At 44.3% G+C, this 13782-nt stretch overlaps 1 protein-coding gene across 1 annotated transcript; it reads left to right on the top strand.

The window, feature by feature from the left end:
- The first annotated feature begins 6247 nt into the window (after positions 1-6247).
- LOC129703300 (odorant receptor 131-2) lies at positions 6248-13264 on the top strand. The gene is made up of 2 exons (XM_055645654.1): positions 6248-6452; positions 11340-13264. Exon 2 carries the CDS (start codon positions 11442-11444, stop codon positions 12441-12443), a length of 1002 nt encoding a protein of 333 aa, XP_055501629.1. The 5' UTR covers positions 6248-6452; positions 11340-11441; the 3' UTR covers positions 12444-13264.
- The last annotated feature ends 518 nt before the right edge of the window (positions 13265-13782 follow it).

Here is a 13782-nt window from a genome sequence, read left to right as displayed (position 1 = left end):
ATCCCGACGTTTCGATGATCCCGACGAGAGGGCTTGAACATCGGACAATAATCATGTATAGTCTTTAAGCTGACTAGATAGCACGCAACAAAAAACATTTCCACTGTACCTCAGTACACTTCTTATCGAGTCCACACACAAGATTAGAAGTTGTTCAGCCAGCTTCTCGGCATCTGCACAATGCATATGTCTGTCTCTTGCTTCTTGTGCTTCTTGTGCATGGTGGTGGAAAGATTGGTGAAAACAGGGCTACGACTTGAATGATCTTTCCTTGACCCCCTTAGTACACTGAACAAAACTAAACTAAATTAACTAAACTAAACTAAACTCAAACAAACTCAAACAAACCAAATCAAACCAAACTAAAGATAGACACAAAATGCTGGAGTAACTCTGGGATCAGACAGCATCTCTGGAAAAAGGTGTCGTTTCGGGTTAATACCCTTCTTCAGACTCCTTTGTGTTCCTTTTCCCCCTGCATTGAGTTACCCCAGCATTTTGTGTCTACCTTCAGTGTAAACCACCATCTGCACTTCCTTCCTAAACTAAACTAAACAGGGAGAATGTGCAAACTCCACAAAGACAGCACCCAAGTTCAAGATCGAACCCAGGACACTGGCACAGTGAGCCAGCAGCTCTACCAGCTGCGCCACTGTTCCGCCTAATCTGGTGTGTACTGATGTAATCTTTAGAATGGGTGGCCTCTCACCATTCATTTTTATTAAACTAAACTAAACTATTCTTTGTTGCCCATTTGTTTGTTTTGTCTCTTTTTTTTAAACATTTAATAATAAATAGAGATTGCACTTTACGTGGGGGCTAGTGATTTTGGAAGTTATAGTGGAAGGAAGTTGATTGCACAGTAAACTTCCCGAGTTAGAAGCTGACCGCGAATTCACGACAAATTGGTGAGCAATCGAAGTATTTCACAATTTGGGTTTCTCCTAAAACACTATTATTGGGACATGAATGAGTTGATGTGCATCAATTAGTGTTTCAGCCTGAACAAAGCTAATTGCACAAAGCTCCGTTGAGAAATAGAAGGAACTGCTTAAGATCATAAGAAGATATCGGATTGAAATCTGGTGCAACAGTGAAAATAAAAGTTCTGGAGGCGGAGACACAGGTAAGAAAGGAAAAGGGGATCTTTGAATAGCTCGTAAGCATGTAAGCATGTAAATGTATTTTAAAAAACACACAGAGAGTGGTGAATCTGGAATTCTCTGCCACATAAGGTAGTTAAGGCCAGTTCATTGGCTATATTTAAGAGGGAGTTAGACGTGGCCCTTGTGGCTAAAGGTATCAGGAGATATGGAGAGAAGGCAGGTACAGGATACTGAGTTGGATGGTCAGCCATGATCATATTGCTTTGAAGGGCCGAATGGCCTACTCCTCCACCGATTTTCTATGTTTCTATGTTTCTATGTTTCTATACTAGACAGGGCACATCCAATGCATACCACATTAAATTGGAGCGCAGGTGACTGAGAGGGTAATCTTATAGAGGTGTATAAAATCATGAGGGGAATGTGAAGATGAAGATAGTGATGATGATGGCTCAGGTGATGAAATTGATGAATCATTGGTAAATGTTCCTGTTAGCTGGAATTTGCAGAAATGTTTATCGTAGTTATCAACATGTAACTAATAAATCTAATAATGTTAGTTAACTTTATCAAATGTTTACTCACTTTGAAAATTGGATTGTTTGATGCTTTAGGAAACGTGAATTATTACTATCTACAACTATGCACATTAGAAATATCTGTGATCACATTCTAAAATTGCATGTTATCATCATATTCTTCCGATGCAAAAGGGGAGAAATAATCAAGTTGAGAGTTGTGTTTTATTGTCACATGTCCCAGACCGAGCAATGAAATTATAACTTGCAGCACAATAGAATATGTAAACATGGTACTCTGGAAGCAACATAATAAACGACGAGAGAAAAAATATATACACACACACACACGCTTTCACTTTCCTCTGTTCCAGGTAAAAACCAAACCTATTTATTGAGATCATGGCGATACTCTATGCCAAGCATCTATCTGGAATTTACAATGCCCTTGACTAATGAATAGTTCTGGATTAATTGAACAAGCATCTGCCAACTAGGGGAAGTTTTGCCCTTCTGTCACTCATTAATAAAGTGTTTCCTTGCCTCTCTCACTTGGCCTAGTCATGTCCCCTTGTCCTGGATACACCCAACGAGGAGTATATTTTAAATAAAATAGTCATAGCATCTTCTACCGCTGGTATAAGGTCTTCAGCCCACCATGACAATTGGATCCCGTTTGATACTACTATTAACGTAATCCTATGCCCTCTGGTTGTAGACACCCATGTCAAGGGGGGAATGTTACCACTATTTACTCCATCCTTCCTCTAACATTGTTTAATTGAGTGAAATTTCCCAACTTCCTCCATACAAAATAAATCAAACCCAGCCTTTCCAGTCTCTTAGCTGAAAGTCTCCATCCCCGGCAACATACAGTATGAGTGAATCTCCTCTGCACTTACCATATATATAGTATGGCCTAACTAATACTTTATAATAGGTAGACACAAAATGCTGGAGTAACTGAGCAGCCCAGGCAGCATCTCTGGAGAGAAGGAATGGGTGACGTTTCGGGTCGAAACCCTTTTTCAGACTGAGAGTCAGGGGAGAGGGAAACTAGAGGTATGAAAAAGTTCAGAACAAATCAGGCCTGGCACTGATGACCAAGGAAATGTGGAGCCCACAATGGTCCATTGTTGGCTGTGGAAGAGGTGGCAGCGAAGGGATATGGGTGTGAACAGTGAAACAGGCAGGACGATTAGGGTGGGGGAGAGGCGGAGAGAGGGAATGCAGGGTTTACTTGAAATGAACTGGGTGGGAAACTGCCCAAGTGAAATATGAGGTGCTGTTCCTCCAATTTGTGTGTGGCCTCACTCTGACAGTGGAGGAGGCCCAAATATAAAGGTCAGTGTGGGAATGGGTAAATGAGAGAAATCAATACTTATCAATACTGGGTTGTAAGTTGCCCAAGTGAAATATGTAGTGTTGCTCCTATAATTTGCATGTGGCCTCGCTCTGACAGTGGAGGAGGCCCCAGACAGAAAGGTCAGTGTGGGAATGGGTAAAAGACAAACAGGCCATTTGACCCACCAAGTCCAAGCCAATCACCCACTTACACTAAACAAAGTGTTGGAGGAAACACAGCAGGTCAGGCAGCATCTGGGGAGGGAATGGACAGGCGATGTTTCCAATCGGGACCTTTCTTCAGACTGATTCCATTGTTTATTCTTCCCTACCCATTAACGATCCCTCAGATTCTACCACTCACCAATGTACCAGGGACAGTTTAGAGTGGCCAATTAGCCAAGCAATTGGCTAATCTTTGGGGCGTGGGGGAAACTGGAACACTCTGAGGAAACCCAGGCAGTCACAGGGAGTACATGCAAACTCCACATAGGCAGCAGCCGAGGTCAAGACTGAACCTGGGTCTCTGGTGCGACCCACTGCACCACCCACACTGGTATGCCAAGTGCGGAGAACATGAAGAAGTGTATGTTGGTGCCATGGAGCTGAATGAAAGTACAGAGGACAACATGGAATCTGGAAGCGGTGGGGAACGACCCCTGCCACTGGGCAGTAGGAGAGGTGAGAGCAGAGGTGTAGGAAACAGAAAGGGCACACTTGTTCTTCATCTTCTGGCGTAAGGCGCGCACAGCCTAAAGTTGTAAGACAACACGCCAGGTTATTTGCACTGACCTCATTCATTTATTTTCTGGCTCAGTTTAACACACTATCTGTTATCCAGTTTGGTTTCAGTAAACTTCCCATTTGGCAATTAACAGCAGAAATTTACTCCATGAACTAAAAACTGAAGGAGTGCCAGGACACATGGCACAGGTTATGTTACTTGGTACATAATACACCTGGATAATAGTGACGGCCTCACGCTGACCTACTTCGATCTTTCCTTTTGGGAAATCATTTCTATCGACTTTTATTTAAAGGAGGACGGACGGCACGGTGGCGCAGCGGTAGAGTTGCTGCCTTACAGCGCCTCTACTGCATAAACTGAAAGCAAGGGTCAACATCATCAGGAAACCTGCAGGCAACAGCTGGGGATCCAACGCACACACCCTCCATACCGCAAGCTTAGCCCTCGCCTACTCAACAGCTGATTTTGCTCAACAACTTGGGCTAATAGCTGCCACGCCAAACGAGTTGACGCTGCAATGCGGGTCATCACAGGGATGCTTAAGTCAACACCTTTGCAGTGGCTCCCTGTCCTCTCTCATATCGCCCCTCCCAGCATACGCAGAAGGGAGAGGATGTTGAAAGATTGGTGCACCATCGAGGCCAACCCTGACCTTCCCATCCATGCTGACGAACAATCTGCCCAACATGCGCCTGAAGTCCCACAAACCCTTCTGGTCTTCAGTTAAATCTCTGGAAGACTTTGACTCCAAGACTGAGTGGCGCAGAGCCTGGAAAGATGCCAACCCCAACAACGGAGAGGTTTTCACAGACCCACAGTGAAACCACCGGGATTTGACCTCCATCGCAAGCAATGGCTAACCCCGAACAGAATCTGCACCCTCCATGCAAGAACAGCCCATCAGCTGCATAAGTGGGGGATAACAGACAGCCCTGCTTGCGACTGCGGACATCCAGACCAGACCATCCCACACATCGTGAATGAGGCTTTTCCCTGATGGCATCAAAGCCATCGACCCAGTAACTGATGCTGCCCTGGCCTGGATGTCTACCCTTGAACTACAACTTTAGGCTGTGCACGCCATACGCAAGAAGAAGAAGAACTGCCAGATACCCAGGTTCCATCCTGACTACGGGTGTTGTTTGTATGGAGTTTGTACCTTCTCCCCGCGACCCTGTGGGTTTTCCCCAGGTGCTCCGGTTTCTTCCCACACTGCAAAGACATACAAGTTTGTAGGTTAATTTAACTTTGGTTAAAAACATTGTACAATTGCCCCTAGTGTGTAGGATAGTGCTAGAGCACAGTGTTCGGCAGTTGGCATGGACACTATAGGACCAAGGGCCTATTTCCGCGCTGTATCACTAAACTAATCTAAACTAAACCAAGACTGTGAGATATCCAATGTTTTGCCATCTCTCCCCGATATTCGATCATTATTCAAGGACAGCTGCTTTGCAAGAAAGCTAGATATTTCAGAGTCATTATAGCAACCACAGTGTTAACATAACCAACCCGACTCCAGTCATGTCATAAGTAACCCAAATCCCCACTTCCTTACTGTGCTCATTTATCTTATTGTCGTGTCATTGTACATGTCGATCTGCCAAAGCGGGGTGGGTGATGGCACCGAGAATTTAGAACTCAGTGAAAAGAAATTGAGTGAGGGGAATGCGGGTGGGGGGAGTTGGGGCACATCTCTTGTTCATAAGGTCATAAGTCATAGGAGTAGAAGTAGGCCATTTGGCCTATCATGTCTACACCGCCATTCAATCGTGGCTGTTCCATCTTTCCCTCTCAACCCCATTCTCCTGCCTTCTCTTCATAACCCATGATGTAGTACCAACGCAAGTATCTATCAATCTCCGCATTAAAAATACCCAATGACGTGGCCTCCATGACCACTCGTGGCAATGAATTCCACAGATTGACCATCTTCTAGCTGAAGAAATTCCTCCTCATTGTTCCTATCTGGAGTATTCCTGTTTTAAGCTGGTTGGCAACTTTCACACCGTGCATCCCAGAACAAACCAGCCAGGGGGTCTGAGGGCAGGCCCAGTGGTGTTCTCACTCTCAAGGGGAGCTGGGCGGTGGGAGCTGCAGACATATTATTTATTCTGGCCAGTGCTCAACACCACCATCAAGTCTCTCTGCACACAAACCACATCGAAAAACCTCAGGCAACTGTGGGGATTCCAGCCTCCACACCTGAACTCTCTTCAAATTGAGAGGAATGTGATACGTAATAAAGATTCTAAATTTATCGTTCTTTTATGCCAGGAATGTGTAGGAAAGTGGTGGTACCAGGTACTAATGTGCGCACCTTCCAAGCACTGCAATACAGTTGCCAACACCCATGCCTAATTATTTATATATATATATCTAAACTTCAGAGAGACTGCTTGACATTGAAGTCCACATTATTGGGCAGCATGGTTTCGAGGTGGCTGTATTATCAGGAAGTGAAGTTATGACGAGGTGGCTGTATTATCAGGAATATGACTTTCAGAGCCCAAAGCACACGGCCTCTCAACTCTTCCCATTGGTTCCTCAGTTCCCCGTCAAGTGAAACTGGCCTGAGAGCAGCTTGCGTTACAATATTTGAGGATACTCCTCGGGCTGAAGTGCGTTTATAATCCTGTGAAAGGCAACTTTCAAAATAATTCCACCAAAAACCTGCTGCAAGAAAGAAAATTAGCACGAACAATGTTTGTGGAGGTTTGCCCGGATACCAGAAAGGTAAGATAAATCACATAGATATACTGTACAGAGGTATTATAGCAAAATGACGTAGAATACTTGAGCTTGGTTATTGACCGTCATGTTTTGAAATGATTAATAACAAGAACTTATAAAAGGGGAACATACATCATTTGGAAAGTAAGTGTCATTTTTTAATCTTAACCAGTAAACTGTCAATTACCCAGTGGTTTTCATTTCCATTAACTACTTGTTCCTAATTGCAATATTGCGTCTATCTATGGTTTGACAAAGCATTAGGATAGATTGTCACAACGGCACAGTGACTTAGCTGGTAGAGCTGCTTCTTCTCAATGCCAGAGATCCGGGTTCGATCCTGATCTCGGGTGCTGTCGGTGTGGAGTTTGCATATTCTCCCCTGTGCCAGCATGGATTTCCTCCGGGTGCTCCGGTTTGCTCTCACTTCCCAAGATGGTCGGGCTTGTAGGTCAATTGGCCTCTGTGAATTGCTCCTGGTGTGCGGGAAGTGGCCATGAATGTTTCGTAACATTAAACTAGTGTGAACAGGTGATCAATTGGGCAGCAGGGACTCGGAAGGCCGAAGAGCTTTTTCCACGCTGTATCTTTCAATGAATTCAACCAAGATGTTTTTCAGGAATTAAATTGTGGGAACATTTTAATTCCAGAAAAAAAATCTTGGTTGAATTAATTGAAAGATACAGCATGGAAAAAGCTCTTCGACCTTCCGAGTCCCTGCTGCCCAATTGATCACCTGTCTATTGAATTGGTCTAATTTTGATTTCCATTTGAAATATTTATTAGGGTATAATTTAAGAAATATCATGTGATAACTAGATCAATAATGTAAAAAAAAAGTGTTTCATTCAACAGAAGGGGCATATGTATACCACAGCATTGCTGCAGGCTATAGACACTACATGCTGAAGTAAGTACATAAGTGATAGGTGCAGAATTAGGCCATTTGGCCCATCAACTCTGCTCTGCCATTCAATCATGGCTGATCTATCCCTCCCTTCTAACCCCATTCTCCTGCCTTCTCCCCTTAACCCTTGACACCCAAACTAATCAAGAATCTATCTCTGCCATAAAAATATCAATTGACGGCCTCCACAGCCTTCTGTGGCAAAGCATTCCACAGATTCACCACCCTTGGACTAAAGAAATTCCTCCTCAACTCCTGCCGAGAGGAATGTCCATTAATTCTTGTGACCTAGACTCTCCCACTCAGCAGGTCAGGCAGCATCCCTGGAGAAAAGGAATAGGTGACATTTCAGGTCGAGACCCTTCATCAGATTGCCAAGAGACACTGCCACCATAGTCATGGGATAAAAGTTATAGCAGATTCTGGATGACCCAGTTAAATGTAGAAAACCAGATGCCACCATTAGTCACACACTGCTCCTCCTCAGCAAGGAATGTTTAGCAGCCTCTGGAAGTAAAATGTCAGCAACCTAGCACAGTAGGGCAGCGGTAGAGTTGCTGCCTTACAGCCAGAGATCTGGATTCAATCGTGAGTGCTGTCTGTATGGAGTTTGGACGTTCTCCCCGAGATCGCGTGGCTTTTCTTCCTGCCCTCCGATTTCATCCTACACGTCAGACTTCAGACTTGGGTAAAAAAAATTGTAAATTGTCTCCAGTGTGTAGCCATGATCACAATAAATGGCGGTGCTGGCTCGATGGGCCGAATGGCCTCTTCCTGCACCTATTTTCTATGTTTTCTATGTAGGATAGTGCTAGAGTACAGGGTGATCGCAGGTTGACAAGGACATTGTGGACTGAAGGTCCTGTTCCTGGATTGTTTTTCTAAAGTCTAAAATCTGAATTGAAGTAAACGCAATGTATTTGTTTTCAATCATATTCCTAATCATAATTACCGCTTGTGTAAGAAGGAACTGCAGATGCTGGTTTAAACCAAAGATAGACACATAAAGCTGGAGTAACTCAGTGGGACAGGCAGCATCTCTGGAGAGAAGGATGGATGACGTTTCGGTTTAGACTGAGAGTTGGGGGGGGAACAGGAAACAAGAGATATGGACAGGGATGTAGAGAGATAAAGACCAATGAATGAAAGATATGCAAAAAAGTAACGATGATAAAGGAAACAGGCCATTGTTAGCTGTTTGTAGGGTGTAAATGAGAAACTAATGTGACTTGGCTGGGGAAGGGATAGAGAGGGAATACTGAGGCTACCTGGTGAGAGAAATCAATATTCATACCACTGGGCTGTAAGCTGCCCAAGTGTAATATGAGATGCAGTTCCTCCAATTTGCGTTTAGCCTCACTCTGACAATGAAGGAGACCTAGGACAGAAAGGTCTGTGTCAGAATGGGAAGGAGAATTAAAGTCTGATCGGGGGCAGGGGTGGGTGGGGACAAGAAAGGGAAAAGGAGGAGTAGCCAGAAGGCTGGGGATGGGAGGAGACAGCAGGGGGGCTGAGGAAGGGGAGGAGACAGCAAGGACTAACAAAATTGGGAGAATTCGATGTTCATGCCCCCGGGGTGCAGACTCCCCAAACGGAATATGAGGTGCACCCCGGGGGCATGAACATCGAATTCTCCCAATTTTGTTAGTCCTTGCTGTCTCCTCCCCTTCCTCAGCCCCCCTGCTGTCTCCTCCCACCCCCCAGCCTTCTGGCTACTCCTCCTTTTCCCTTTCTTGTCCCCACCCACCCCCGCCCCCGATCAGTCTGAAGAAGGGTTTCGGCCTGAAACGTTGCCTATTTCCTTCGCTCCATAGATGCTGCTGCACCCGCTGAGTTTCTCCAGCCTTTTTGTGTAACCTTCGATTCTCCAGCATCTGCAGTTCCCTCTTAAACACAGGAGAATTAAAGTGTCCACCAACCGGGAGATTATGTAGGTTGAGGCGGGCGTAGCGAAGGCGTTCAGCTAAACGATCGCCGAGTCTGCGTTTGATCTCGCCGATGTATAAGAGTCCACATCTTGAACAACGGATACAGTAGATGAGGTTGGAGGAGGTGCAAGTGAACCTCTGCCTAACCTGAAAGGACTATCGAGGTCCCTGGACAGAGACGAGGGAGGAGGCAGAGGGACAGGTGTTGCATCTTCTGTGGTTGCAGGGGAAGGTACCTGGGGAGGGGATGGTTTGGGTGGGAAGGGATGAGTTGCTGAGGGAACAGTCTCTGCGGATGGCGAAAAGGGGTGGAGATGGGAAAATGTGGCTGGTGGTGGGATCCCGTTGGAGGTGGTGGAAAATTTGGAGGATTATGTGTTGTGTGCGACGGCTGATGTGGTGGAAGGTAAGGACTAGGGGGACTCTGTCTCTGTTGCGACTAAGGGAAGGGGGAGCCAGGGCGGAGCTGTGGGGTACCGAGGAGACACGAGTGAGGGCCTCATCTATAATGGGAGAGAGGAACCCCCGTTCCCTAAAGAATGAGGACATCTCGGATTTAGTGAGGGCCTCATCTATTAGTTTATTTTGGGAGAGAGGAACTCACCATCGATCCCACGTTCCCTACAGAATGACCTACTAATCCACACGTCTTTGTGATGTGGGGAAAAACTGGAGCATCTGGGGGAGACCCAGGCAGGTATAGGGGGAACGGCAAACTTCACACTGACTGCTCCTGCAGTCAGGATTGACCTGGATCTCTGGTGCTGTGAGGCAGCAGCTCGACCAGCTGCACCAATCTTTAATGTTTTGTGTTCGGAATATTAATCACATCAGATACAAATTTCAAAAGATTATTGATTTTACCAGGTTTTTAAAATATTTTTTGATAATTTAACACGTCTCTTTGTATTTTTATTTTATGGTTTGTAAAATATTGCAAATATTTTTAGCGGCACAGTGGTGTTGCGGTAGAGCTGCTGCTTTACAGCGCCAGAGACCCCGGTTCAATACTGACTACGGGTGCTGTCTGTGTGGAGTTTGTATGTACTCTCTATGACCTATGTGAGATTTCTCCGGGTGCTCTGGTTTCTGCCCACAGTCCAAAGACGTGCAGGTTTGTAGGTTAATTGGCTTTGGTGAAAAATGTAAATTGTCCCTAGTGTGTTGGATAGTGCTAGTGAATGGGGTGATCGCTGGTTGGTGCGGACTCGGTGGGCTGAAGGGCCTGTTTCCGCGCTGTATCTCTAAAGATTAAAGTCTCGTCTATTAAAAGAATATTTAGGTTTTTCCATTTTTTCTGCCGTCAGTAAGAATATTTCAATGCGATTTAGCTACTGACGAACTTGATGTGTTCTTGAAAGTTCTTGAATTTACAGTGACCGAGCCAAAGAAAGGAGAAGCCCACACCACAAAGTTCCTTGTGGCCAACTTCCTTTAAAGTCAGTGGCGAGTGCTGTCACTTCGCCACCCTACATGTTGATTCTGAAGCACATTGTAGGAACTATGAATTATTATGTTTTTTTTACGTATGAATAGCATAAGAATTATATTCATGCTGTACAACCATTTGTCAGACACACATTGATGAACAATGGTGGAAGACTCCTACAACTTTGCTTGGCCGGGCTGACCCTGCAACGCCACCAGATCAAAAGGCCTTTCCGGCCAGCTACACTTAAAGCAACTTGGACATTGAAAATGGCAGCAAAACCTGGCGACTCTTTTGTATGGACTCAGTGGACTATTTCTATACACTTTGTACTTAATCTGGCATTGTGTTTATGTATAGAGATAATTTACTGAACTCAATGCAAAACAGGAATTTCATTGTACATGTGATAATAAAGAACCAGTGATATAAACCGTGATATATTTTGTTTTTGAGGGAGGGGAGATTTTCTCCAATTGACAAAGAAAACAAGATATATCTCCACAGATGATAAACCCAAACATCAGAACTTACAATAATGATCCAACTTTACAGACATGTAACAGTTTGTTTTGTGATTGATAATGGTTCGTTAAGCTAATTGTCTCTTTTCTGTGACCCTTTAGAGATCTGCAAACAAATAACATCAGTGAACAGTGACGTGCAGAAACTGAAATGGCAAGATGTCCTTTAATATGACCAATAACACGATGGAGGATTAACTTTGTATGGTTTGTCCATTCCATACACAAAGAACATTAAGCGGAGCCATGAACAGTTCTAACGAGACGTCTGATTGTATTTCTATTGCAGTGAAGACTTCAATTTTCCTGGTTGATTTTCTCATCACTGCTGTTTGGAGCCATGCAATAACTAGTGCCGTGCAACAAGAATTGGAATTGAAACGAGAGACCAGATATAACCTCCTGTGCCAACATCTCATCTACTCTTCCATATATTTCGCCTTGGGCACCGTGACAAACGGCTTTCGGCTCTTCAAGGTCGACTTACCGCGAGTTCTTTGCTGGATTTTGTTCCCTGTACAAATAACATTCGCACAATGCATCATGCTAACTTTAACCCTAATGTCCTTGAATGCTTGTCTGGCTATCTGTTGGCCACTGCGGTATTATGCACTTGTTGGTTCCCCCATAAGGAAAATAACCGCAATAATATGGATATTGGCAGTGCAGAATCCATTGTGGTCTCTAGTTTACCAAAGTCTGAATGTGTCCTCAGCATACATTATTGAAAAAGACCGTAGCTGCCCAAATCCAATGAATGGATTTGTTTCAAGGCAAATTGCAATTGCATTTATCCTACTGTGTTTTCTCATGATTGTAATAAGTTATTTGTTAATATACAGAGAAGGAAGACGAGCAGGACATTTTGTGTCCTCAAATATTCAAGCCAGGAATACCATTCTCATCCATGGCTTCCAATTAAGCTTTTTCATTCTCCCGGTTTTGATCACAATAGGAATAGGTAAAAAACCTAAATTAACAGCACTGAATCTAGCCAACACTGTCATATTCTCTGTTGCTCAGTGCCTTAGCCCCGTGATTTATGGGCTCAGATGTAAAGAGCTTCGAAATAAATTAGCAACAACCAAATTCTGCTGCTGTGCATTTAAACACGGGAAGAAAAGTGCAAGGGCGATGCGACTGAGTGAAGTCCCTACCATTAGCACCGTGACTGATACCAGGAGCAGTCAAGTCTGCAATCCCTGATGAGTGTGTTGCTATTCCTCTCAGGTAGCAGTGCAGTATTTCATCGAAGCTTAGAATGAGAAATTGTTCAGGCCATTGGTAGGAACAACCCAATTCATCCCGCTTGCCTGACTGTTACTTCAAAGCCTGCAAAAGGGGCAAAGATGTCTTCAATTATTTAACCTTTTTAAAAACATTATCATTGAGTCCACGACTGTTCCACTGTTCTTTCCAGCAGTATATTCCCAGTCACTCCACTGAAAGTGTTCCTTTAACCTATCCCCTTTGACCCCACTTCCCTCCCCGTATTGTACTGGTAAAATATTGTTAGTAATGTGTTTAAAACTGTGGAAAATAGGTTTGTTTTAATAAATAGTCTAGATGTTTACACTGAACAAAATTAGCAATAAGGTGAATATTATTTCAGCAGGTTGTTGAGGCAAGTAGTTGGCAGAGCTGAATTTCATGTCTTGTGAGTCGGAAGAAGTGTTTTGACCCAAAACATCACCTATTTCCTTTTCTCCAGAGATGCTGCCTGACCCGCTGAGTTACTCCAGCATTTTATGTTTATCTTCGGTGTAAACCAGCATCTGCAGATCCTTCCTACACTTCATGTCTTGCCAGCTTAGTACTCATCTTTGGCTGGAGAAAGCAGCTCTTTGAAACTGAAACACACGCATTCTGTTTAATTAAACGGACAAGCAAACACTAGCTGAAGGAGGACCCCGTGATGTTAGCAAGAAAGACGACAAAGGAGAAAATAACATGTTCATCTTCAATATACATCTCCTCCAGACAAAGCATCTTCAATTAACATGCCTTCATCAGCCTCTCATATTCAGACTCCCAATTGGTCAAGAGTTACAGTACAGTTAAGTGTTTAATTGTGATATGTACCAACAATGGAACAATGGAATTCATGCAGCAGGACCTGTAAAGACAATAAACACAGATACAAATAAAAATAAAATTAAAAAATGGACAGGATAGGTTTAGAGGGATATGGGCCAAATGCAGGCAGATGGGACTAGTGTAAATGGGACATGTTGGCCGATGTGGGCAAGTTGGGCCAAAGGGCCAGTTTCTACGATGTAAGACTCTATGACTAGATGACTCTACGTCGGGCCTTTGTTCAACTATCTGCAAATATAAAACCTGCCTCATCTACACACACCTATTACTTGCCTGGTTTTGTCCCGCCCCACCTCACCTCTCTTCCAGCTTCCCCCCCACTCCCCGACTACAGTCAGTCTGAAGACGTGTCCTGGCCCGAAATGTCACCTATCCATGTTCTCCGGAGATGATGCCTGACCCATCTGAGGTACTCCAGCACTTTGTGTCCTTTTCCATAATCCAGCAT

The sequence above is a fragment of the Leucoraja erinacea genome, chromosome 14 (genome assembly GCF_028641065.1).
Source record: "Leucoraja erinacea ecotype New England chromosome 14, Leri_hhj_1, whole genome shotgun sequence".
NCBI classification, from domain to species: Eukaryota; Metazoa; Chordata; class Chondrichthyes; order Rajiformes; family Rajidae; genus Leucoraja; species Leucoraja erinaceus.
The sequence above is the reverse complement of the archived record's forward strand: the minus strand, read 5'-3'. Positions and strand labels throughout refer to the sequence as shown.